This window comes from Talpa europaea (genome assembly GCF_964194135.1).
Source record: "Talpa europaea genome assembly, chromosome: X".
Lineage (NCBI taxonomy): Eukaryota > Metazoa > Chordata > Mammalia > Eulipotyphla > Talpidae > Talpa > Talpa europaea.
Genome location: NC_140081.1, coordinates 44,296,363 through 44,323,776, shown reverse-complemented (window position 1 = coordinate 44,323,776; position 27,414 = coordinate 44,296,363). Strand labels below are relative to the sequence as shown.

The 27,414-nt window shown below is 35.7% G+C and overlaps 1 protein-coding gene across 2 annotated transcripts in view; it reads left to right on the top strand.

The window, feature by feature from the left end:
* OPHN1 (oligophrenin 1) overlaps nucleotides 1–27,414 on the top strand; it is a gene marked incomplete at both ends in the record, with an annotated part of 458,306 nt that overhangs the window by 184,096 nt on the left and 246,796 nt on the right. For both annotated transcript variants that reach the window (XM_084258483.1, XM_084258482.1), the window contains one exon: nucleotides 5,046–5,147. In XM_084258483.1, the coding sequence (XP_084114609.1) occupies nucleotides 5,046–5,147 (102 nt within the window). The remainder of the gene's footprint in view (nucleotides 1–5,045; nucleotides 5,148–27,414) is intronic.

The following is a 27,414-nucleotide window of genomic DNA, read 5'->3' as shown; positions in this document are numbered from 1 at the left end:
AACTTCTCTGAAGAGGAAATTCAAATGGCCAACAGGCATATGAAAAAATGTTCAACATCACTTGTTATCAGGGAATTGCAAATCAAAATTACCATGAGATACCATTTTACACCAGTGAGATTGGCACATATTAAAAAAAAAAAACTAGCAACAACAAATGTTGGCGAGGGTGTGGAGAAAAATGAACTCTTCTGCACTGTTGGTGGGAGTGCAAACTGGTCCAACCACTATGGAGAGCTGTGTGAGATTTCTGGACCTACTAAACATAGAGCTTCCATGTGATCCAGCAATTCCACTCCTAGCTATTTACCCAAAGGACACAGAAACATCAATTCCAAAGAACACCTGCACCCCTATGTTTATAGCAGCATTATTTACAATAGCTGAGCTTTGGAAACAGCCCAAATGCCCAAAAATAGATGACTGGATCAAGAAGATATGGTACATATATACCATGGAATATTACTCAGTATTCAAAAAAGATAAACACATGCAGTTTGCTGTAACATGGATGGCACTGGAAGGGATCATGCTCAGCGAAATAAGCCAGAAAGAAAAAGAAAAATACCGGATGGTCTCACTCATAGCAGGAATCTAGAAAACTTAAGTAAGGGACCCCGAAAATGAATAACTAAAAGTAAAAGTCAAAATCAACAAAAAAGTGTGAACCAGAGACACTTTATGGGGGGTGGGGGGTGGGAGGGGAGGGATTGGGGTCAGAATGAGGGGTTGCTATTGTATGGGGAATATAAAAATAAAATTTATTATTTAAAAATTAAAAAAAAAGAATAAAAAAATAGATAATGCAAAAAAAAAAAAAAAGAAAAAGGAACTCTCCTACACTGATGGTGAGAGTGCAAACTGGTCCAACCACTATGGAGAGCTGTGTGGAGATTTCTTTACCTACTAAAGATAGAGCTTCCATGTGATCCAGCAATCCACTCCTAGGTATTTACCCAAATGACTCAGAAACAGTAATTCCAAATCGGACCTGCATCCCTATGTTTATAGCAGCACTATTTACAATAGCTAAGCTATGAAAACAACGCAAATGCCCCAAAATAGATGACTGGACCAAGAAGAAATGGCACATATACACAATGGAATATATACTCAGCAATCAAAAAAGATAAACTTACACAATTTGCAGCAACATGCGTGGAGCTGGAAGGGATCATGCTCAGCAAAACAATCCAGAAAGACAATGAAAAATACTGGACGGTCTCACTCATAGCAGAAATTTAGAAAACCTAAAGAAGAGCCCAGGCTATAGACTAATTATAATAAAGAAAAATTAAAATCAATAAGCAAGTATAAGCCAGAGACACACAACAGTGGGGGTAGGAGGTGGGGAGGGGAGGAGGGATTAGGGTCAAAATAAGGGTGGTGGGATTTTTATGGGAAATATAACCAAGATGAAAATGCATACGTTTTGCAAAAAAATGATGTAAAATATATAAAATAAAATATAAAAATTATTAATTAGAAAATTAAATAAAACAATAATTGAATTGATTTAGTAATCATAAATCTTGCTGGAAACTTTCCTTCTTCCAGTTTATATTCCCTGCTACTTTGCCATAGATTAGTTGACCTTATATGTGTGATTTTATTTCTGGTGTTTCAATTCACTTCCATTGGTTTGTGTGTCTGTTTGTCTGTTTTTGTTCAAATAAATGCATTTATTTTTTATTAAGGCTTTGTAGTATCATTTGAAGTCTGGGAGTGTAATACCTTCATTCTTCTTTCTTTTAGTCAGGAGATCATTTGCTATTTGATTTTTTTTTTTTTTGCGTGTGTGTGATACCATTTGAATTCCAGCAATTTTTGTACCTTTTCTTTGAAGAATATCTTTGAAAGTTTCATTGGTATTGCACTGAATCTGCAAATTACTTTAGGTAGGATGGCCATTTTGATGATGTTGATTCTTCCATTCCATGAGCCCAGAATGTTTTTCCATTTCATTGTGCCTTTTTCTATTACTTTGGATAGAGTTTTATAATTTTCCTTGTATAGGACTTTTACCACCTTTTTTAGATTTATTCCATGGTATTCATTTTTTTTTCACAATTAAAAATGCAATGCTATTCTTAATTTCTTCCTCTTCAGACTGATTTTTTAATTTTTTTTCTTTTATACTTTTTTCTTTTTTATTTTAACATTTATCATTTTTTACAATTTTTTTATATTTTATATATATTTTAGACCATATTTTCTTCCCCCCACCCCAGACTGATTTTTTGTATATAGGAAGGCTACTGTTTTCTGTGTATTGATTGTAACCTGCTACTTTACTAAACTGGTTGATTATTTTAATTAGTTTTTCCATGGATTTTTTTTAGGGTTCTCTCTATGTTATCATGCCATCTGAAAATAATATTAGCTTTACTTCTTTCGCAATCTGGATTGCCTTTGTAGCTTTCTCTTGCCTAGTTGCTAAAGTTATACTTAAAATACTATGTTGGCAGCAGCCCTTCTTCCCAGCAGGTGTTTTTCTTTACCAACCTCCCTTTCAGGGGCAGCTTTTTCTATTTGCTTGTGTCTGTGCAATTGCCATTTATTCTCCCCCTTCTTATAATAACCCTGTCATTTTTGATATAAATAAAATAATGTAAAATAAAATGTTGAATAGTAGTAGTAAGGGTGGACATCCTTGTCTTGTTCCAGATCTTAATGGAAACTGTGGTGAGTACTGGATATCCCTAAGCAAAAGGATAAAGTTGTATCCACCAAAACAAAACAAAAAAAAAACCTGAATATTTAATACTCTTATAAGAAAATACAGTTGTAATGTTAAAGATTTTAGTTCAGCTAACAATTTCTGAGATATTACATCACAATCCAAGATACCAAGGGAAAAATTGACCAATGTGATTTCATAATATTGCCAATATTTATCCTTATTTAAAAGGGCTTTACCAGGGCCTCCCTGGTGGTGCAGGTGGTTGATTGCAGTGCTGTGAAGCTGTCCGCAGCCTCTGCAGCTCGGGTTTGATCCCAGCGGTCCGGCGAGGGTCAAACATGGCGAAGCAGACCTCTCCTGTCACGCCCGCTGCTCCCCTCAACAGTGTATTTCATCAGTCTGCCTGTTCTGTTCCCCACTCTCTCTCTGGTGAATCCTCTCACCCTCCCGCGCATCTGGCCTGTACTCTGGTTCTTGTATAAAAATAAATAAATCTTTTTTTTTTTTTTTTAGAAAAGGGAATTACCAATACAGTAACAATTTAACCCCCCAAAAAAGTGAGATAATACTCATACATTTGGTATTGAGAACATATAAAGAATTGTTGTAACTCAAATTTATTATGAATCAATCTATCCCTACTTAAAAATGTGAATATAATTTAGTAAACATTTCTCTGAATTTTACAAAGGGTGAATAAACATATGAAAAGACATTCAACATTAGTCATTAAGGAAATGCAAATCAAACCACAGTAAGTGCAAGTTCAATCCCAATAAGTTGTTTGTAATCAAGGAGACAAAGAAATGTTAGTGAGGATGTGGATAAATTGAAACTCTCATTCATTGCTGTTGAGAATGTAATAAGGTGATATGAAATCTTTGGAAAACAGTTTATCACTTCCTCAGTTGTTAAACTGATTTGCTATATGATCCAACAATTCCCCTTCTAAGTATTTGCCAAGCAGAAGTTAAAACATGACCATTGAAAATCTTGTACATGAGTGTTCATAACAGCATGATTTGTAACAGTCAAAAAATACATGAACTGATGTATTAATAAAGACAATGTGCTATGTCAATACAAATACTCAACTATAAAAATGAATAAAGTAAGTTATACACTCAACATCATGGATAAACCATGAAAACATTGTCTAAAAAGATAGTTACAAAAGACTATATATTGTATGATTACAATTATATGAAATGTCTAGAATAGACAAATCCATAATTGCAGACAGTTAAGTTGTGGTTTTTCAAGGGTGGATGTAAAAGGAATGGGAAATGACTGCAGACATCTATGGGGTTCTTTTCGAAATGATAAAATACTGTTATTTTGGTCTTATTTTTAAATATACTAAAAAGCACTGAATCATACATTATATAAAAGGGTGAATTTTACAATATGTGACTATATGAATATATCTCAGTTTTTATTTTAAAATGGTTGTGGAGGAGACAGTCACCCATAGAACTTTATTTGATCCTAGGGAAGTCAAATTTTTTGGCTCTCATGCTTTCCTCTAACACTTGCCTCTTCATATTTCCCCTGCCTATTTTATGTGTGAAAATCTCTACCTCTTATGATTTGGTTCTGAGTTGAGGCTAGGGCTACATACCTACTCCAGCTTTATTCTTAAGTTACGCTGGTTATTTATAAGCCTCATGAGTGTAATTACTCTAGTGATCATCTGGGCTTTATTTTGCAGTGCGGAATCAGTTAGATAGATCTGTAAATGATGTGACCCTGAACAAGTTAGTTCATATTTTTTGAACCATAATTTCTTTTACTTAATTATTTATACTTCTTAGGGTCATGAAGACTTAATAAGATAATGTATTTTAAGTATTTGGCACTCTGTGTAGGCTAATGTTGTTCTTATTTTATGTTAACTTACTTTCTACTTCTTTCCCTTTGATAAAAGGCAGGTTCTTTTCTGGTCAGCAGTCACTTAGTTCTTTCCAGCTTTCTGCCAAGCAACAGGTTTCTTTTAGAAATGTCATGGGTGAGGTTTTATTAAAGCTTTTTTTTTTCTGTGTCCCTGGTGTGCCTGTTGTAGTAACTGCGACACTACGTAGTCAGTGAGTTTGGAAGAAAAATTAACCAGGAGACCTTTCAGTTGTAACAATAGGAACTGCCTTTGTTTAGGTGTAATAGTTCTGGGTTACATTTGATGAAGTTGAAACTGCTGAGACTAATGCAAAAGTAAATTCTCTCTTGCCTTTTATTTTTTTTTTTCTTCCCAGGATCTGGAGAAATCAGGCCATATGAAATCTGACACGTGTTCTTTCTCTCAGCTCTGGACAAAGGGAATTAAAACTGTAGGTATCTTAATCTGTTCCTTTTCCTCCATGTTTAGGAGCGGAAAAAGAAATTTGAAAAGGATGGTGAGAGGTTTTATTCCTTGCTTGATCGGCACTTACATTTGTCTTCCAAAAAGAAGGAATCTCAGCTACAAGAGGTATGTTCAGAAGTCCTGGCTCTGTCTTCTATTGCCAAATATGACTTATTTGCAAGACTTGCCTCATAACCTGCCTTAGCTGGGAACAATGTATGCTTGTGCTTGCAGTTAAACCATGGCCTGGGAATCAGGATCCCTGGGTTCTCAAGGTAGCGTCATGGTTTGACTTTGGATAAGATATTTCTTTATCTCAGTCCATATGTTAGAAGAGGAGTTGTATTCAGTGAACTCAAGAGTCCCTTTTTGTACTAATATTCTCATTCCAGATTTCACCCAAGGATAGAGCTAAACTTACATGGAGGTTACATGGGACATGCTTCAGCTCAAATGAAGCATTATTTAGTAAGTGCCTACCACATACTAGGCACTAATTATTCTGGGAGCAACAGGACTACAAATATAATAAGACATTCTTTCTGTCCTTAGACAACTTACAGTTTAGGTACTAAAATAAGAATACACACGGCTTTTATCAAGTAGAATTTTTTACATATGTATTGTCCTTGTAGGGTTCGAAAAGTGTTTTGAGAATAAAAACCTATCATTTGTATAGGTGGGGTTAACTTTGTGGAAGATTGTTGCCCATCCAATCTGAGGTAGTCATTCAGCAATAGGTAATACATTCGACAGAAACTGACAAATGTCAGAAAGACAAAGACAATTGCTGTATGATTTCAGTCATGTGTGCAATATAAAGAAACAAAGCAAGTGAACAAATAACAAGTCTAATCCTTAGATTCTGACAAAAGAATAGTGGTTACCTGAGGCATATGGATCGAAGTTGGACAGATTAACTGGCAATAGTCTATTGGATTTTGGTGGTTCCTAGAACTTTGGAGGTGGGGGTGGTGAGTTATACATTTGAAGAGGTGTGAAGCTGTACTCCAAAAACTTATACAGTGTTTTAAACCAACATTACATCAATTAAAAAATGGAGAAATGGACCATTCAAATGGAAGGCTGTGGTCCCAAGAATGGAAAACATGAAGTTTGAGAAATGGTTTGATCAGAATTTGCATTTACTATGGGAGGATTGTAAAAGACAATATGGAATTGTGCAAATTGAGGCCTTATCATGGAATAATAGGCTCAGGAGTTTGTACTGAATGTTGTTGGTCCTGAGAGGATTACTCTACATGCAATATGAGTAGAATACTATTTTGGGAATTTAAAGTAGCCTAGGTTGTAGGATGAATTAGGTCAGAGAGAGACTGGAAGCAGGAAAAACAAGTTTAGGAATCTATTGCAGTAAGAAAAGACTGTGAGTCTGGGATATTGACAGTAAAGAAGAGAGGGAATGAATTACCAGATTAAGACATTTTAAAAATGAAACAAAACAAGGGATCTAGCTGTTGATTAAAAGATCCAGCAAAAGCTGGTGCTATTGAAGATTCAAGTATGAAAAGAGATACCAGATTGAATAAGGTCATAGACATGAACTCTCTAGGTTCTTAGAAATAATCTTGTCCATGTCTCAGAGATTGTGGAAAAGTTGAAGCTCATCTCCTGACATCTGATTTTAGTGAGTGTTCATCACATCATATGAATGGCTGAGGGCAATGAGTCAGGATCCTCTGGTGGATGGTGTTAGTGTTAGGTAGGTGAAGGACAGCTTCTCTTCCATACATTGCAGTAAGGTACTAGTTTGGGATCTTCTGCCAATTTTCATTTGCACATTTTTGTTCTCTTCCTCTTCCATTTATTCCATGTCAAGGCTCTTCTACAGAAAGGAATTAACATAGCATTTCTGAGACTACCATGCTTTGAAAGATCAGCTTACAAATTTAGCACTTGGCTGCCAGGTGGGAACTTGGCTGGTAAACAGTTCCCTATACTGATATTAGTTTTCCTAAATGGCAGGAGTGATTCCCTGTGCCTACAGTAGCATGTAAACAATGTGGGTTTTGTTCAACACCTTACCTTCTTTTGGGAGACTAAAATTTTGATAAACAATTGGCAGAGAGTGCCTATATGTGTAACTCCCAATAAAAACCTAGGGCACTGAGTTTCTAATAAGCTTCCTTGATAAACAACATTTCACACTTGCCATAACTTGTTGTTGGAGCAATTAAGTGTGTGTCCCATATGACTACACAAAGAGAGATCTCTTGGATGTGTGTATCTAGTTTTTTCTGGACTTTGCCCCACATATATTTTCTCTTTGCTGATTTTTCTATGTATTCTTTTTCTGAAATAAATCTGAACTATGAGTATAATGACTCCTTTAAGTTAATCTAGACAATTACCAAACCTGGGCAGGAACCCCAGATACAGTCTTTTGGAGTCTTTTGCAATGGAAGCTTCTGGAATGTCCTAGCACCTAGTTTGGTACTAGTATGAGATATCCCTGGTGACAGTCCTAATGAGCAAGGATGCAGCCTTTGTTCTTGTTCAATGAAAAATAAGTTCCAATACCTTGAGTCATCACTTTTTTATATTAAACTGTTTTTAGAGCATAAATACCTTACCAAAAAAATGAGTGGTACACCAATGAATACTCAGAGCAACCACTGTATTCCTGAGACCTTTTCCTTTGCCCCTCCATTCAGCACACACATGAGACAATCAATGGTCTACCCCAGCACCACCAGTCTCCCATGCTCCAACACTTACAGGTTAATTCTTCCGCACCAGTCCCTCTGATCAGGTCTATCAGCACCATCAGCTCAAAATCTTCTGGTACAAGGTCAGGTTTCCTGCTAATTTTCCCAAAGCAATTTTGGTAAATGCCAAAACTTTGAAATAATCAAAATTAGCGACATGATTTAGGAGGATCCCATTTTAACTATGTCCTAGCTCAGCTTTTCTATCTGGCAACATATCCCCAAATTATGTGCATCTTAAGATCAAACTTGTCTCTAGGATTATCCAGATCCTTTCTTCTAAAATATACATTGAAAAACATGACATTAATTAAAAATTCTGTTTCATTCAGAACTTCATGGATCAGAAAATCTTTCAAAATTCCAATTTATTCTATGGGTTGACTTTAGCTGTATGCACAACTTCATCATGGGCTAAGTACTACACTTTTATCCACTGATATTTCTCCTACTTTGTCTGTTCCCTGGCCTTCTACAAAGCTACCATTTGCCTCTTCAAAGATTTAACAGAAAAGAAGATTTGGACAAATAGGAAATGCCACTAGTTTGACAGTTTTGGTTTTCTCTGTGCTTTTCAATGGGATAGTGTTGTGTAGGGGGATGATTCCTGGGTTAAAATCATGCATACATATTAATTATTTATCCATTATTCTACAGTGTAGATAGAATCTACATGCATATCCTAGCATGTAGGTCTGGTAAGCAGACATTGAGACCTAAAAAGTGCCATGTGAAAATTTTAAACCTAGACCAGTAATCTAATTTATGTTATAAGTATTATTTTGCTTAAATGCAGTATTTGATTTTGATTTTCACCCCGACATCATCTCTTTTACCCATTTGATCCTTCCTCCTCTCCACTTGCTCTTATTCTCAGAAATATCACTTCATATTTATTTTATTTGCATGTGTTCATCTTTTTATCTATTTTTTATTTTTATTTTATTTTATATAATTCTTACATCATTTTCATTTTTGCACATTATGCATTTTCATTTTGGTTATATTCCCCATAAAATTGTACCCCCCCCCTTACTTTGAACCTAATCTTTCCTCTCCCCACCCTCTCCCCCATCCTGGAGTGTGTCTCTGGTTTATCGTGGCTTGTTGATTTTGATTTTCTCTTTGTATTTATTAGTCTTTTTCCTGGTCACTTATTTAGGTTTTCTAAATTCCTGCTATGAGTGAGACCATCTGGTATTTTTCATTTTCTTTCTGACTTATTTCGCTGAGCATGATCCCTTCTAGCTCCATCCATATTGCTGCAAACTGCTTGTGTTTATCTTTTTGGATTGCTGAGTTATATTCCATTGTGTATATGAATCACGTCTTCTTGATCTAGCCATCTGTTTTTGGGCATTTGGGTTGTTTCCATAGCTTAGCTATGGTAAATAGTGCTGCTATAAACAGGTGTGCTTTGGAATTGATGTTTCTGTGTCCTTTGGGTAAATACCTAGGAGTGGAATTGCTGGATCATATGGAAGCTCTATATTTAGTAGGTCAAGAAATCTCCACACAGCTCTCCATAGTGGTTGGACCAGTTTGCACTCCCACCAGCAGTGCAGAAGAGTTCCTTTTTCTCCACAACCTCGCCAACATTTGTTGTTGCTAGTTTTTTTAATATGTGCCATTCTCACTGGTGTGAGATGGTATCTCATTGTAGTTTTGATTTGCGTTTCCCTGATTACAGGTGATGTTGAACATTTTTTCATATGCCTGTTGTCCATTTACATTTCCTCTTTGGAGAAGTTTCTATTTAGCTCTTCTGCCCATTTTTTGACTGGATTGTTTTCTTTGTTTTTATTTAGTCTCATCAGCTCTTTGCATATTTTTGTGATCAGTCCTTTATCATTAGAGTTGTGTACAAAAATTTCCTCCCAGTTGGTGTGGTTTCTCTTTGTTTTGGTTATTGTCTCTTTTGCTGTGCAGCTCTTTAATTTGATGTAGTCCCAGCTGTTTATCTTTGCCTTCAATATCACTGCTTTGGGTGATGTGTCTGTAAAGATGTCTTTGAGGTGCATGTCATGTAGTGTTTTGCCTATATTTCCTTCTATATATGTTTTGAGTTGGTTTTTTTGCATGGTATGAGGTAGTGGTCAAGCTTCATTCTTTTGCATGTTGCGACCCAGTTTTCCCAGCACCATTTATTGAACAAACTTTCTTTATTCCAGTTTATATTCTTTGCTCCTTTGTCAAATATTAGTTGACCATAAATCTGTGGAGTTATTTCTGGATTTTCTATTTGCTTCCATTGGTCCGTGTGTCTGTTCTTGTTCCAATGCTATGCAGTTTTGACCATTATGGCTTTGTGGTATAGTTTGAAGTCTGGGACTGTGATGCCACCATTCCCTTATTTTTTTTTTTTTCATGAGAGCTTTAGCTATTCGTGGTTGTTGGTGATTCCATATGAATTTCATCAATAATTGTTTTATTTCTTTGAAGAATGTCATTGAAATTTTTATTGGAATAGCATTGAATTTGTAAATTGCTTTTGGTATTATGGCCATTTTGAAAATGTTAATTCTTCCAATCTATGAGCAGGAGATGTCTTTCCATTTCTTTGTGTCTTCTTCTTGTTCTTTTAACAGTGTTTTATAGTTTTCTTTCTATAGGCCCTTTACCTCTTTTGTTAGGTTCATTCCTAAGTATTTGATTTTTTTTTTTTGTTTCAATGATGGGATGGATATTTTATTTCTTCTTCAGATTTATTGTTTGTGTATTAGGAAGACTACTGATTTTTGCTATTTGATTTGTATCCTGCCACTTTACTGAATGGATTGATTACTTTAATTAGTTTTTCTGTTTTTTTTTTTTGTGTTCTCTATGTATAGTGATATTTTAAATTCTTCCTTCCTCTTTGGATTCCTTGTTTGTCTTTCTCTTGTCTTATTGCTCTAACTAGCACTTCCAGTATTACATTGAAAAGCAGTGGTGAGAGTGGACATCATTGTCTTCTTCCATATCTTAATGGAAATGCTTTCAGGTTTTTGCCATTGAGAATGATACTGGCTCTTGGCTTGTCATATATGGCCTTGATGATGTTGAAGTATGTTCCTTGTATCCCAAGAATTTCAAGGGCCTGTTTTTTTAGTTTCTATTTCACTTATTTCTGCTTTGATTTTTATTATTTCTTCTGCTGGTTTTGGGTTTTGTTGTTTTTCTTTTTGTAGTTCTTTGAGCTTTGAGATTAAGTTGTTTTTTTCAGTTCTTTCTTGTTTCTTGATGTGAGCCTCTATTGCTATATATATTTACTCTTTTTTTTTTTTAAATTTTTTTTTTTTAATAGAGGCATGCTTTATTTATTTGTTTGCTGGTTTGTTTGCTTGTTTTGTTTATACATGCACTGGGTACAGTCAGAAGTGCGGGAGGGAGGGTGAGAGAATTCACCAGAGCCAGAGCGGGGAGCAGAGCAGGCAGAAGGACCGAAGTACACTGCTGAGGGGAGCAGCGGGCGGCAGGAGAGGTCTGCGCGCCATGTGGGACCCTCCTCTGTTGGCCGGGGAGCAGCCGGGGATTGAACCGGCGCCGCAGAGGCCGCGCGCAGTTTCGCAACCCAGCGCTCAACCGCTGCGCCACCGGGGAGGCCCTATATTTACTCTTATTACTGCTTTTACTGCATCTCATATGTTTCAGAAATTGGTGTCCTCCTTGTCATTCAACTCAAAGTATTTTTTAATCTCTTCCTTGATCTCCTCATTAGTCCTTTGGTCTTCCATTACTGCGCTTTTCAATCTCCATGAATTAGGAGTGTTCCTTGCCTTCTTTTTATGGTTTATGTCTAATTTGATGCCTTCACGGTCAGAGAAGAGGGTTGGTATGATTTCAATCTTGGTGTATCTGTTGATGTTTGTTTTGTGCCCCAGTATGTGATCAATCCTGGAGAATGATCCGTGTGTTCTTGAGAAAAATGTGTACTCAGATATTTTTTTTTGTGTTAGTGTTCTAGAGATGTCTGTTAAGCCCAAGAGCTCTAGATCCTTACTTAGAGCTTTAGTGTCCTTACTTATTTTTTGTCTCATTGATCTATCCATAGTTGATAGTGGTGTGTTGAAGTCTCCTACTCCATATATGCTTTCTCTGATGTCTGTTTTCAGAGATGATAATAGTTGTCTAATATATTTTGGTGCTCCTTCATTTGGTGAGTATGTGTTAATGATTGTTCTTTCTTCTTGAAGTATTGTTCTCTTGATCATAATATAGTGACCACTGTTGTCTCTTTTTTCCTTTTTGAGTTTGAAATCTGTTTTATATGATATAAGTATAGCTGTTCCTGCCTTCTTTTTTTGGTCCATTTGCTTGTAGGATTGTTTTCCATCCTTTAACTTTGAGTCTTTTTTTTTTTTTATCTTTTGTAGTTAAATGTGTTTCCTGGAGACAGTAAAAGGTTGTGTTTTGTTTGTTAATCCAGCCTGCGACTCTGTGTCTTCTTACTGAAGAGTTTAGTCCATTTACATTTAGAGTTAATATTGCTATGTTAGCATCTGTATTTGCCATTGTGTTTGTCTTTCCTCTGATTTTCATTATTTATTCTTTTAATACTTTTTTTTTTCTTTTGGCCTTGTTTTGCTGTTATTCATCCCTCTGTTGGTTCTGGCTTTAGTACTCCTTGTAGTATTTTTTTGGAGTAGGGGTTTAATCGTAATGTATTTCCAGAGTTTCTGTTTGTCTGGGAAGGTCCTTATTCTTTCTTCATAGAGGAAGGAAAGCTTCGTAGGATAGAGTATTCTTGGTTGGCATTTGTTGTCTTGGAGTCTGTTGACTATGTCCCTTCACTCTCTCTTTGCCCATAGTATTTCTTTGGAGAAGTCTGATGTCAGTATGATTGGTTTTCCTTTGTATGTTATCTGTTTCTTCCCTCTTGTCAGCTACATTATTTTTTCCTTGTCTTGGATTCTTGGGAGCTTTACTATTATGTTTCTTGTTGTATTTTTCCTTTCATCATGGAAGTTTGTTGTTCCTGTTGCTTCTTGTATGTCTATTTTCAGCTCCTTCTTCATGATTGGGACGTTCTATTCAATTATTTCCTTGAATATTTTCTCTGTTCCTAGGTCTTTCTCCTCTCCTTCTGCTATTCCTATAACTCTTATATTTCCTATCCTCATGGAGTCATATAGTTCCCAAAGTCTTTCTTCACTCTTTTTCATTCATACTTCTCTTTTCTGTTTTGGTTCCTTTTATTTCTATGTCTTCGAGAGTGCTTATTCGTTCTTCTATTTCATCTGTTCTCCTTTCACTGCTTTTCCCCGGGCTCTTTAGCTCTCCTGTTAAACCTTTGATCTCCTGCATTTGCTTCATTTCCCTCTTTAGAGACTCAATTTCATTCTTCTGAGTGTTGTTTTCCTTAATGACTTCTGTCAGTTTTTTCATCGCGACAATTTTGAATTGTCTTACTGGAAGATTCAGAAGTTCTCCCAAGTCACTGTTATTTCAATATTATGGGTAGTTTTCTTTTTGTGCTGTGTCTTTTTCCTGAGGAGTTGCTAAGTTGCATGTAGTTTTTCTTCTCCCTGCTGCCTGTTTTCTAATTTGCCCAATGCATTGGGACACTGTATCACTGGTACTGGTCAGCATCTTTTTGATGTGCTCTTTGTGGGATTTCTGAAACTGGTGGTCTAAAGAAGTCAAATACTGTTATGCCAGAAGTCCAGTGAGGCAGTGGTACTTTAAGTGTTCTAATGGTCGCTGTCACAGAATATCTCTGTCTTCTGTGTTTGTTTAATTACAAAGGTGTATCTTGATATCCCACAGACTTCCCTGGAAGTGGGGTGGCTGGATTGCACTCCGGGCTCCCAATCGCTGAATCCTTCTCTGGGCTCCAACTCCCTGCCTGTTGCGACCAGGCTTGTGGGGGACTTCAGCTGGCCTCTGGCTGCTCAGGGAGCCTTCTCCCTGTTTCAAGCAGTCTTTATTGAAGGAAGGTCCCTATTCTAAAACGGCGAGTCATGGCCTCCCCTGGTGGCACAGTGGTTGAGTGTTGGGTTGTGAAGCTGCCCTCAGCCTCTGCAGTGCCAGTTGGATCCCCGGCCACCGCGAGGTTCCCACATGGCACACAGACCTCTCCTGCTGTGCCCAGTGCTCCCCTCAGCAGTGAGTTTCCTTGGTCTGCCTGTTCTGCTCCCTGCTCTGGCTCTGGTGAATTCTCTCACCCTCCCACACTTCTCACTGTACCCAGTGCTTGTATAAATAAATAAATAAATAAATAAATAAATAAATAAATAAATAAATAAATAAATCTTTAAAAAAAAGAAAATGGCGAGTCAGAGACGCACTTTCTTGCTTGTGTTGACTGCCCTGGCCTTGGATGCCAGCTCCCTCTCTGGGCTTGGAATGCTGGCCAGAAGGGGCCTGGCATGGGAGTGCTTCCCAGCTCACCTCTGGCTCTGCGGAGAGCCTTCTCCTGGTTTTGACCAGTCTTTATTGAAGGAAGGTCCCTGTTCTAAAATGGTGAGTCTGAGATGTACTTTCCTGCGTGAGCGGCCTGCCCCGGCCCGGGTGCCTGCTTCATCACTTCATTTTTAAATGTCTGCCAGTAAATTTTGTTTTGTTGAATAGTCTATTGTACAAATGTCAAATATTTGTCTTTGTCTGTCTTGTTTTACTATACATAATTTTCTCAAACTCCTTCCACTTTTTTATAGAGTGGGATATTTGGTCTATCCTTATGGCTATATGAATATACCACTATGTGAATATTCCACTTTTTCTTGATCCACTGGTAAGTTAGGATGTTTTCCCATCCTAGCTATTATAAATAATGGTGGAATAAACATGGCAGAACATATAGTTTTTTTGCAGTGATTGTTTCAAGTTCTTTGAACAGATGCCTGAGAGTGAGATTGCTGGGTTTACAGTATTTCTATTTTTAGTATTTTAAGATAAATCTAAACTACCTTCCAAAATGGCAACACCAGTGTATATTCCCACCAACAGTGTTACAGGGTTCCTGTATTTCTGTATCCTCTTTAACACTGTTGTTGGGAGTCTTTTTAACATGCATCATTCTGACAGATATGAAATTGTATCTCTTTGTGGTTTTAATCCAAATCTCTCTTATAGAAGCTATTGAACATTTTTTCATATACCTGTTTTATACCTATTTGCTTGCTGGATATCCTTTTTGGTTAGTCATAAGTTCATATCTACTGACCATTTCATAATTGGATTTTTTTTAATCGAGTCTTTTTGTACATGTTGGGTGTTAACCAAAATGTTGGTTGTATAATGTGAATATTTTATCCCATTCAGCAGAATATCTTTTTAATCTACTAATAAACCTTGTGTAAAGCTTTTAAATTTGAGGTGATCTTAAATCATTTTATTTTATTTCCATTGCCATATGGTTTGAATCTCTGTAAACGATATTATCATTTATGTCATGTAATGTATAAACAATACATCATTTTATGTATTTTGTTGTTGCAAGCATTATGTCTAAGTCTTTAATTAATTTAAAATTTATTTATATACTTGGAGTTAGAAAGTGATCCAAATTTATTCTTTTACATGATTGTGTCCACTTTTCCCAACACCATTTTTATTTTTATTTATTTTTTTAAGATTTATTTATTTATACAAGAACCGGGGTACAGGCCAGATGTGCAGGAGGGTGAGAGGATTCACCAGAGACAGAGCAGGAAAACAGAACAGGCAAACTGATGAAATACGCTGCTGAGTGGAGCAGTGGGCAAGACAGGAGAGGTCTGCTGTGCCATGTGGGATTCTCACTGGCTGGCCAGGATCGGACCCATTCTGCAGAGGCTGTGGACAGCTTCACAGTGTGGCGCTCAACTGCCTGTGCCTCTAGGGAGGTCCCATCACCATTTTTAAAGACTCCTTTTTTTATGTATTTGTATCTACTCTATCATTAGTTAAATGTTGATATCTACACATATTTGTTTCTAAGCTTTAGACTGTGTTCCATTGATTTATGCGTCTGTTTTGATTCCAGTACCATGTTATTTTAATTACTGTTACTTAATACTATAAAGTCAGATCACATGATGCCCAAATTTCATCTGATTTTTCTTTTTTTTAAGATTTATTTTATTTATTTATGTGTACAAGAGCTGGAGTGTAGGCCAGAGATGTGGGGTGGGGTGGAGGTAATAGGATTCACCAGAGACACAGTGGGGAGCAGAACAGCCTAATCTACTGAAATACACTGCTGAGGGGAGCAGTTGGCCAGACAGGAGAGGTCTGCTGTGACATGTGAGTAGCTCCCTGTCTGGGTATCTGCAGTGGCTGCAGATAGCTTCATAGTGCTGAGAATTAACCCCTTGTGACACCAGGGACGGCCCATTCTATTTTTCTTATGATTGCTTTTGATATTTGAGACCTTTTATAGTTCAGTATAAATTTTAGTAGTTGTGAGCACAAGCAGAAACCCTGGAAGTACCAGCAGCAGTGCTGCTTGCTGTTAAGACCATGGGACAAGCCATTGGGAAGAGTCTTATCAGTAGAGTCCCCAGCTGCACCAGCAACAGCATGGCCTGCTAGTAAGGCACCTGGAACTTTGTGAGGGGTAGGGCCACATCAAGCAGAAGCCCCACGCATGGCAGTTTGACCTGAAAAGCAAATAGTGGAGAGATGGAAAAACCACAGCAGATAGTAGCATGAGACCTGAGGGTAACACTACACTACAGAAAGAGAATAAATCTGTGGACTCCAATCAGAAATTATGTAAGATCTGTTATTACTATCAGATACAAAGTTCAAAATTGCCATGATAATGATAATGAAATTCTCAAAAGAATGGAAAAAAAGAGACAAAACACAGAAAAGTTGACAAAGGTGTTCAAGAAAATTCAGAAAACCAAATGAATACTATAGGAAGTAAAATTAACAAATAGAAGATCAAAATTGGAATTTTAAATAAGAAAATTTTTGAGATAAAGGATGTAAAATGATCGATACAGGAGATAAAAATCCTGGATCAATATGAGGAAGTAGAATAGACAATATGGAAAACTGAATCAGTAACATTAAAGATGAAAATGCACACACACAACAGGTGGAAGAAGAAAGAACTAAACAAAGAAAACAAATGAGAAAGTGGTTATTATCTGATTCTGTGTAGAAAAGCAAATATGAGAACAATGAGTATCCCAAATGGGGAAGACGGAGGGAGAGAGAAAGAGGGAAGAAGGAAGAGAAAGAGAGGGGGAGGGAACAGAGCACTTACTTCAAGAAATAATGGAGGAAAACTTCCCATGCCTGGAGAAGGAACTAAATATACAAGATCATAAAATTCAGAGAACACAGGGGTACCTAATAAAAATGAAACTTAAAACCAAGACACATACTAGTGAAACTTGAGAAACTTAAAGAAAGACTATTCAAGCTGGCTTGGGGGATGAAGCAGATAAAGGCACCAGATAAAGGAACCAAATCAGACTAACAGCAGGCTTTTCTAAAGAAATACTATGGGTAATGAGAGAATCAAAATGTCATGATCAGAATACTTAAAGATAAAATCTGCCAGTCAAGAATATGCTATACTGCAAGGCTCACTGTCAGATATAAGGATGAAATGGAGGCTTCAAATAGAAGCAGAAGGAGTTTTCAAGTAATTGGCCCCCACCAAGAAATATTGAAAGGGGCTCTCATGCATAAAGCAAAGAGAGTAACACACACAAAGAACTGAAAAAGGAAATAGAATCACAAAATTAAGGACAAAATGGCAAGCATCCGACTTTCATATATCAATATTTACCCTATATGTACATGGACTGAGCTCACTGATTAAAAAGCACAGTGTCTGATTGGATTAGAAAACATAATCTAACCTTTAGCTGTCTGCTGGAAATGCACCTGAGCTTCAAAGATAAAAAATAGGTTCAGAGTAAAGTGTTGGAAAGTAATCCTACAAGTACATGGGACTCACATGAAGGCAGAGACAGCTATATTTATATCAGATAAAATGGATTTCCAGCTGAAATACATAACAATACACAGGGTGGTACACTATATAATTATTAAGGGAATGATATATCAGGAAGCTATGGCACTCATCAACATATACTTACCCAATGAAGGACTATAAAAAGATAGAACAATTGATATCAACACTAAAAACATAAATTAGAAAAAAAACATACATGATAAGGGGTCTCAACACCTTGATTTCACAAATGGTCTGGTCAACTAGTCAAAAAAGGAATAACAACAAAATAACTTTAAGCAACATATTACATCATATGGTCTTAATAACATTTATTGGGCACTGACCCCCCAAAACCTGAATACACATTATTCTCAAATGTACATGAGTCATTCTCCAGTACTCACCACAAATAGGGTCACAAGAGAAGTATCAAAAATTTCATTAAGATGGAAATGATACCAAGCATCATCTCTGACCATAAAGTTATCAAATTTGAAATCAACTACAAAAAGAAAAGAGAAATCCTGTAACATGTAGAGATTGAAAAACACATTACTGAATTATTAGGTTATGGAGGAAACCAATGAAGAAATAAAATAATACCCCAAGACAGATAATAATGAGAACATAACCTTCGAGAACTTAAAAGACACAGCAAAAGAAGTATTAGAAGAAGAAGCCCACATCAAAAGATGAGGAAGTGCTCAAATAAATAACATTGTCTCTCATCTCAAGTAACTAGAAAAAGAACAAAGAAAATCAAAACCCAGTAGAAGGATGGGAATAATAAAATATGCAACAATAATAAATGAAATAGAAATCAAAAAGAAAATACAAAAGATTAATTAAATGAAAAGCTGGTTCTTTGGAAAAATAAACAAAATAGACAAACTAATAGCTCATCTCATAAATACTTAGAATCATACAATCAATCAATACCAAATATGGAAAAAATAGAAAACCTGAATAGAACAATCACAGGCAAGGAATTCAAAACAGAAATCAAAGCCCTCCCAAAAGAGAAAAGCCCAGGACCAAATGTTTTTGCAAGTGAGTTTTTCAAAAACTTCGCAAATTAGTTAATAACTATCTTGCTCAAACTCTTTCAAAAAACCGAGAAAGAAGGAATATTGCTGAACACATCTAAGTAGTCCAAAATTTATCTATTGCCCAGACCAGACATAGAAAACACAAAATAAGATAACTGTGGGCCGGTTTTCCTAATGGGTGAGATTTATACCGGGATATAATGATGGTTTGTTATCCAGAAATCAATCAATGGAATTCAATTTATCAATAAAAACAAAGATTAAAAACCATATGATCATATCAGTAGATGCAGAGAAGCATTCCATAAGTTTCAGCATCCATTTATGATGAAATCCTTCAAAAAACTTGTGATAAATGGAACATATTTCAACATAATAAATGCCATATTTGAAAACACCCCAACTATTATTCTCAATGGTAAAAAAAAATAAAGCTTTCCTACTAAGATCTGGTATTAATAAAATATTTCTACCTTCACCACTACATTCAACATACTATTGGCAGTTGTAGCTAGTGCAATTAAGGAAGAGAAGGGTACTAAAGTAATCCAAATTGGGAAAGAAGTAAAACTAACACTATGTTTAAATGGTATGGTAAGATACATAGAGAACCCTAAAGAATCCACTGAAAAACTGTTTGAAACAATAAACCATTTCAACAAAATGGTGGGTTACACAATTAATGTAAAAATTAAGTTGCCTTCCTGTATGCAAATAATGAACTAGAAGAGGAAGCAATTATGAAAACAATTCCATTTACAACAACACCACAATAAAATTAAATATTTACGAGTACACTTATACAAAGAATACTATGAGACATTGTTAGTAAAAATAGAAGACATAAAGAAATGGAAAGAAATCCTATGTTAATGGACTGGAGGAATAAACACTGTCAAAGTGGACATCCTGTCCAAAGCAATGTGCTCATTGAAGGCAATCCCTATCAAATTTTCAGTGGTTACATGAGACCTGGAAATTGTAGAAAGTGCTTTTATTCATGTAGGAATACACAATTCTTGTGGTTTTAGAGTTTTCATATTTTTAGGATAAATACGTAAAAATACCTAAAAGAGAATTATTGCTGGATCATATGTAATTTCTATTTTTATTTTTTTTAGGAAAACTCCATACCATTTTCCAAAGCTGTTTCACCAAATTGCATTCCTACTAACAGAGGAAATGTGTTTTTTTTTTCCACCACAACCTCAACAATATTTGTTAATTTCATTCTTTTTCATATGGGCATTCTCAGTGGGATGAGGTGATATATCTGATATTGGCATTTTGATTTACATTTACCTTCTAATAAGTTTTTAACAATTTCTCATATGTCTGTAGAGCATCCCAGTGTTTTTCGGAAAGTTTCTATTTAGGTCTTTTTCCTTTTTTTTTTAAATTTAGTTTTTATTTTTGTTGTTGGATTATATAGTAAATTTGTAAATTTCTGAGAAACCTTAGTGTCCCTCAATAGACAAATTGGTAAAGAAACTGTGGGCTCTATACTCTATACTTCACTCATTGGGATACTACATAACTATGAAAAGCTATGACATGGTGACTTCTGGGACAATATTAATGGACCTTGAAGTTATAACATTAAATGAATTAAGTCAGAAAGTGGAAGATAGATGTTAGATGATTTCATTCATGTGTGGAATATAAATAACCAAAAACATACATAGACAAAATACAGGAGGAATAATAAAACTTGAACTCAGTGAAATATTTAATAGTGATCAGGAGACCAGGAGGGAGCAAGAAGGGAAGGGGGTGGGAGGCAGAGGCAATATTGTCATAGGTGGTTTGGTGTAGGGTGAGAGGAGCATGTGCTTTTATGATAGCGCCAAAATGTCATCCCTAAATTAAAAAAAAAAATTCTCAATGACATTCTTCAAATAAATATAAGGAAAGGTACTGAAATTCATATCGAATTCCAAAAGACTCCAATGGCCAAAGCAATTCTGACAAGAAAGAGGAAGAATCACAGCATCAGACTTCCAGACTTCAAACTATATTACAAAGCTATAGTAATAACACAGCATGGTACTGGAACAAAAACAGACATAGAGACCAATGGAATAGAATTGAGAACCCAGAAATAAACCCACACTTATACGGACAGATAATCTACGACAAAAGAGCCAAGAATATGCACTATAACTTTGAAAGCATCTTCAATAAGTGGTATTGGGAAAACTGAACAGCCTAACTCAAAAGAATGAAATTAGCCCACTATCTCACAACATGCAGAAAAATCAACTCAAAATAGACAGAATACTGATATATAAAAGGCCTGATATCTACTATAATATATACAATAGAAAACATAGCAAAACAGTCTACAACATAGGCTTCAGAGATAACTTTGTGGATTCATCTCCATCAGCAAAAATAACAAAAGAGAATATAAATGATTGAGACTACATCAAACTAAAAACATTTTGTATAGTGAAGGAAACTGTTACTAAGAAAAAAAAAGACACCCTACTGAGTGGGAGAAAATATTTTCACACTTTACATTTTATAAGGGGCTGATAGCAAAGATCCACAAAGCACTCATACAACTCCACAAAAAGAAAACAACCCAGTGAAATATTGGGAATGAAAGTTAAAGATCTAATTCTGAAGCAGAGACAAACAGATGATCAATAGGCACATAAAAAATGTTTAATAACACATCATAGGGAAATACAAGTCCAAAAACAATAAGATAACACCTCACACATGTGAGAAATGGGCTTATTGAACAAGAGTTGGCAAAGATGTGTAAATAAAGGAATGCTCTTAAGCTGTTGATGGCAATATAACTGGTTCAGCCACTATGGAAAATAGTATGGAGTTTCGCAAAAGATTATATATGGATGTGCTGTATGACCCAGCAATTTGGCTCCTCGGTATGTACCCAAAGAATGCAAGAACACTCATTCAAAGGGAAACATGAACTCTCATGTTTATTGCAGCACTATTTACAATAGCTTATCTAGTCAGATGACCTAACTTCCTAAATACAGAAGAATGGATCAGGAAAGTGTGGCATATTTACAGAATGGAACACAGCTCAGTAGTCAAAAAGATAAACTGTTGTCATTTGGGTCAACATGATTTGAGCTGGAGAGTATTATGCAAAGCAAAATAAATCAGCAGGGAAAAGACATATACTAGATGGTGTCACTGATATGGTAATTTAGGTAAACCAAGCAAATGTTCAGATAAAGGCACTAGAATAGGAGAAAGCTGCTATAGAACTGATTCTACTAGAGAGGTATAAGGGAAGGAAGGGACAAAGGCAAGATGGGGTGAGAGCACAATAAACTTTTATGGTAGACTATGGGTTACTTGATGGTGGGTGTGATGTGCATACATCATCTGAGGTAAGAGGTCTTATACTTCTAATATACAAATAATGGTGCAATCCAATGTTACCTCAAAAAAAATCACACAAAAGTAATGTAAAATTTATAAAGTTAAAATAATTAATATCATTCTATTTCTTTTAAGAATATCATTGTCATTTTATGGGGATTACAATAAATTTTATATTGCTTTTGCTCAAAGCACTACACAAAGAACAACAAAAAAACCCCAAAACCAGTAGAAGAAAAGAAATAACAAAGATCAAGGCCAAAACTAAAAATAAAACAATCCAAAAGGTCAGTGAAACCAAAAGTTGGTTCTTTGAAAAAAATAAATAAAATAGACAAAAACCTAGCCAGGCTCACAAAAGAAAAATGGGAGATAGCACAAATAAATAGGATCACAAATGAAAGAGGAGAAATCACAACAGATGCAGCAGAAATCAAAAGAATAATCAGAAACTACTATGAACAACTGTTCATGCAAACAAATTCAACAATCTAGAAGATTTGGACAAATTCCTACAACTCTACAATCACCCAAAGCTAGATAAAGAAGACATAGAACACCTAAACAGACCAATTACAAGCAGTGAAATTGAAATGTTAATCAAAAACCTCCCCAACACAGGGCCTCCGCTGGTGGCGCAGCAGTTGAGCTCTGGGCTGCCAAACTGCCCGCAGCCTCTGCAGTGCTAGTTTGATCCCTGGCCGCCAGAGAGGGTCCCACATGGCATACAGATCTCTTCTGATGTGCCCGCTGCTCCACTAAGCAGTGTATTTCGTCAGTCTGCCTATTCTGTTCCTTGCTCCGGCTCTGGTGAATTCTCTCAACCTCCCGCACTTCTGACTGTACCCAGTGCTTGCTTGTGTAAATGAATAAATCTTTAAAAAAAGGAAAAAAAAAACTTCCCCAAAACAAAAGCCAAGGACCTGATGGATTTACAAATGACTTCTAAAAAACATTCAGAAATGAATTAGTGACTATCCTTCACAAACTCTTTCAAAAAACTGTGCAGGAAGGGATAATACCAAACACGTTCCATAAAGCCAACATTACACGAATACCAAAATTGAACAAGGACAGCACAGAAAAAAGAAAACTACAGGCCAATTTCCCTAATGAACATGGATCAAAAAATTCTAAATAAAATTTTAGCTATCAGAATCCAACAATGTATCCATAAGATAATTCACCACGACCAAGTAGGATTTATTCTAGGGATGTAAGGATGGTTCAACATCTGAAAATCAAACAATGTTATCCAACACATTAACAAAAATAAATATAAAAACCAATTGATAATATCAATATATGCTGAAAAAGCTTTTGACAAAGTACAACACCCATTTATGATGGGTCCCTTGAAATTCTCGGAATACAAGGAACATACCATGACATCATAAAGGCCATATATGACAAGCCCATAGCCAGTATCATTCTCAATGGTGAAAAGCTGAAAGCATTTCCATTAAGATCTGGAACAAGACAAGGATGTCCACTGTCACCACTGCTATTCAATATAATACTGGAAGTCCTAGCCAGAGCAATAAGACAAGAGAAGGACATACAAGGAATCCCAATAGACAAGGAAGAAGTAAAACTATCACTATTTGCAGATGATATGATAATATATATAGAGAACCCCAAAAATTCCACAGAAACATTAATTAAACTAATCAATCAGTTTCGTAAAGTGGCAGGATATAAAATCAACATGCAAAAACCAGTAGCCTTCCTATTCACAAACAATAAATCTGAAGAAGAAGAAATAAAAAAAAATCCCTTTTATTATTGAAACAAAAAATCAAAATTTGGGAATAAACCTAACAAAAGAGGTAAAGGACCTATACAAAGACAACTATAAAACACTGTTAAAAGAACAAGAAGAAGACACAAAGAAATGGAAATACATCTCCTGCTCATGGATTGGAAGAGTTAACATTATCAAAATGGCCATCCTACCAAAAGCAATTTATAGATTCAATGCTATTCCAATAAAAATTTCAATGACATTCTTCAAAGAAATAGAACAATTATTGATGAAATTTATATGGAATCACCAAAAAACACGAATGGCCAAAGCTCTCCTGAAATAAAAAGAAGGGAATGGAGGCATCACACTCCCAGATTTCAAACTATACTACAAAGCCATGGTCATCAAAACTGCATGGCATTGGAATAAGAACGGACACACGGACCATTGGAACCAAATTAAAAATCCAGAAATAACCCCACAGATTTACGGTCAACTAATCTTTGACAAAGGAACAAAGAATATGCAATGGAGCAAAGAAAGTTTGTTCAATAAATGGTGCTGGGATAAGTGGGTCGCTACATGCCAAAGAATGAAGCTAGACTACTACCTCACACCATGCACAAAAACCAACTCAAAATGGATTAAAGAATTAGACATAAGACCTGAAACCGTAAAATACATAGAAGGAAATATAGGTGAAACACTACATGACATGCACCTCAAAGACATCTTTACAGACACATCACCCAAAGCAGTGATAGTGAAGGCAAAGATAAACAGCTGTGACAAAATCAAAATTAAAGAGCTTCTGTACAGCAAAAGAGACAATAACCATAACAAAGAGAAACCCCACCGAGTGGGAGAACATTTTTGCACACAACACTAATGATCAAGGACTGATCACAAAAATCAACAAAGAGCTGATGAAACTCAACAAAAATGAAGTAAATGATCCAGTCAAAAGATGGGCAGAAGAGCTAAAATAAAATTCTCCCAAGAGGAAATGCAAATGGCCAACAGGCATATGAAAAAATGCTCAACATCACCTGTGATCAGGGAAATGCAAATCAAAACTGCAATGAGATACCATCTCACACCAGTGAGAATGACACATTAAAAAAAAAAAAAACTAGGGACAACAAATGTTGGCGAGGATGTGGAGAAAAAGGAACTCTCCTGCACTGTTGGTGGGAGTGCAAACTGTTCCAACCACAATGGAGAGCTGTGTGGAGATTCCTCAACCAACTAAAGATGGAGCTTCCATATGATCCAGCAATTCCACTTCTAGGTATTTACCCAAAGGACACAGAAACATTAATTCCAAAGGGCACCTGCACCCCTATGTTTATAGCAGCACTATTTATAATTGCTAAGTTTTGGAAACAGCCCAGATGCCCAACAATAGATATCTGGATTAGGAAGATGTGGTACATATTCACAATGGAATATTACTCGACAATTCAAAAAGATATACACATGCAGTTTGCCGCAACATTGATGGAGCTAGAAGGGATCATGCTCAGTGAAATAAGTCAGAAAGAAAACGAAAAATACACGTTGGTCTCACTCCTAGAAGGAATTTCGAAAAACTAAATAAGGGACCAGGAAAAAGACTAATTAATCCAAAGTAACAATCATAATCAGCAAGTCACTACAAACCAGAGACACACTACATGGGGCAGGTGGGGGAAAGGAAGGATAGGGTCAAAATAAGGGGGGGTGCAAGTTTATGGGAATATAGCCAAAATGAAAATGCATAAATTGTGCAACAATGAAAAATGATGTAAGATTTATATAAAATGATATATTAAAAAAGTAAAAAAAAATATTGGTTTTGATAAAATTGTCATTTTAATATGTTGAATTTCCTCATGCGTGAGCATGGGATATCTTTCTATTTTATTATGTGTTGGTGTTTATATAAACTTAGTTGAGTCTAGTAGTTTTCAATTTATAAGTCCCTTTACCTCCATGGTTAGGTTATTTCTAGGTATTTGATTATTTAAAATTATGAATGGAGTCATTTTTTGTTATTTTCTTCTTGTTAATTATTTGTATATAAAAATAGAACACTTTCTATTTGTTGATTTTGTAATGTGCCACTTTGCTCTATTCATACATTGTTGCTAACTGTTTTGATTGGCTATTTAAGGTATTCTATATGTTGTATTGTTTCTTTTGCAAATGATAGTTTTCATTTTTTCTACACCTTATATTCTTCTTATTTTATGTTATTGTCTGATGTTTCAAGCTAAATCCTATATTACTGAATTAAATTAGTGGTTACAGTTGGTTTTCTTGTTTTTTTCCTGATCATAAATGAAAGCTTTTGGTTTTTCATTATTAAGTATTACATTGACTGCAGGTTTGTGATATATGGCCTTTATCATGTTTTGGGCAGTTCTTTTTATTCTAATTTTAAGGATTTTTTTTAATCATTAATAGGTGCTGAATCTTGTCAAATGCTTTCTTTACATCTACTGATGTATCATGTTTATATTTTGTTGATGTAAAATATAATACTTTGCTAGACTGATATTAAACTGTCCTTGCATCCATGCTATAAACCCTACTTGTTCATGATGTATGATCCTTTAAAAAAACCTAATTTATGTATGCATACAAGAGCTGGGGTGAGAGGATCAACCAAAGACAGAGTGGGGAACATAACAGGCAGAATGACTGAAATACATTGCTGAGGGGAGAAGCGGGCAAGACAGGAGAGGTCTGCCTCACCATATGGGTTGTTCCCTGGCTGCCAGGGGATCGAACTCATGCTGCAGAGGCTGCACATTGATTCATAGTGAGGTTCCTAAACTTTGTGCCACCAGGGAGGCCCAAGATCCTTTAAACTAATTGTTCAATTATGTTTTCTAGAGTTTTGTTGAGAACTTTTCCATCTGAGTTCACTAGCAATATTAATCTGTAGTTTTCTTTTGCTCTCTTTGTATTGGATTAGTATTAGATTAATAATGCTGGCATCATAACATTTATTAGGGAGCATTGCCTTTCTTGGAACTTTAGAAATAATTTAATCAAAATGGCCAACAACATTTTTTTTTCACAAGATTTGACAGAATTTGTTTGTAAAACCATCTGGCCCTATGTGAGTGTATGTGTGTGTTTTAGGAGATTTTTGTTTTAATATCTAGGGTCATGGTTTGTATTTTCATCTCTTAGTTTCTTTCCAGATGAGCCTTCATTAACATATTGTTTTAGAAAATTTTCCATTCAGATTATTGAAGTTATGATATATAGTTATTAACAATATTCTTTTATTCTCCTTGTTTCTATGCTATCTGTGATCATTTGTTTTGTCTCATATCTAATACTGTGTATTGTTTTTCCACTTATTTTAATAACAAATTTTATTTTTGTATTCCCACATACAATTACAAACCCCCCATTCTGACCCCAATCCCTCCCCTCCCCGCCCCCCACCCCCCAAAAAGTGTCTCTGGTTCATAGTTTTTTGTTGATTTTGATTTTCACTTTCTTATAGTTATTCATTTTCCTGGTCCCTTATTTAAGTTTTCTAGATTCCTGCTACGAGTGAGACCATCCGGTATTTTTCTTTTTGGCTTATTTTGCTGAGCATGATCCCTTCCAGCGCCAT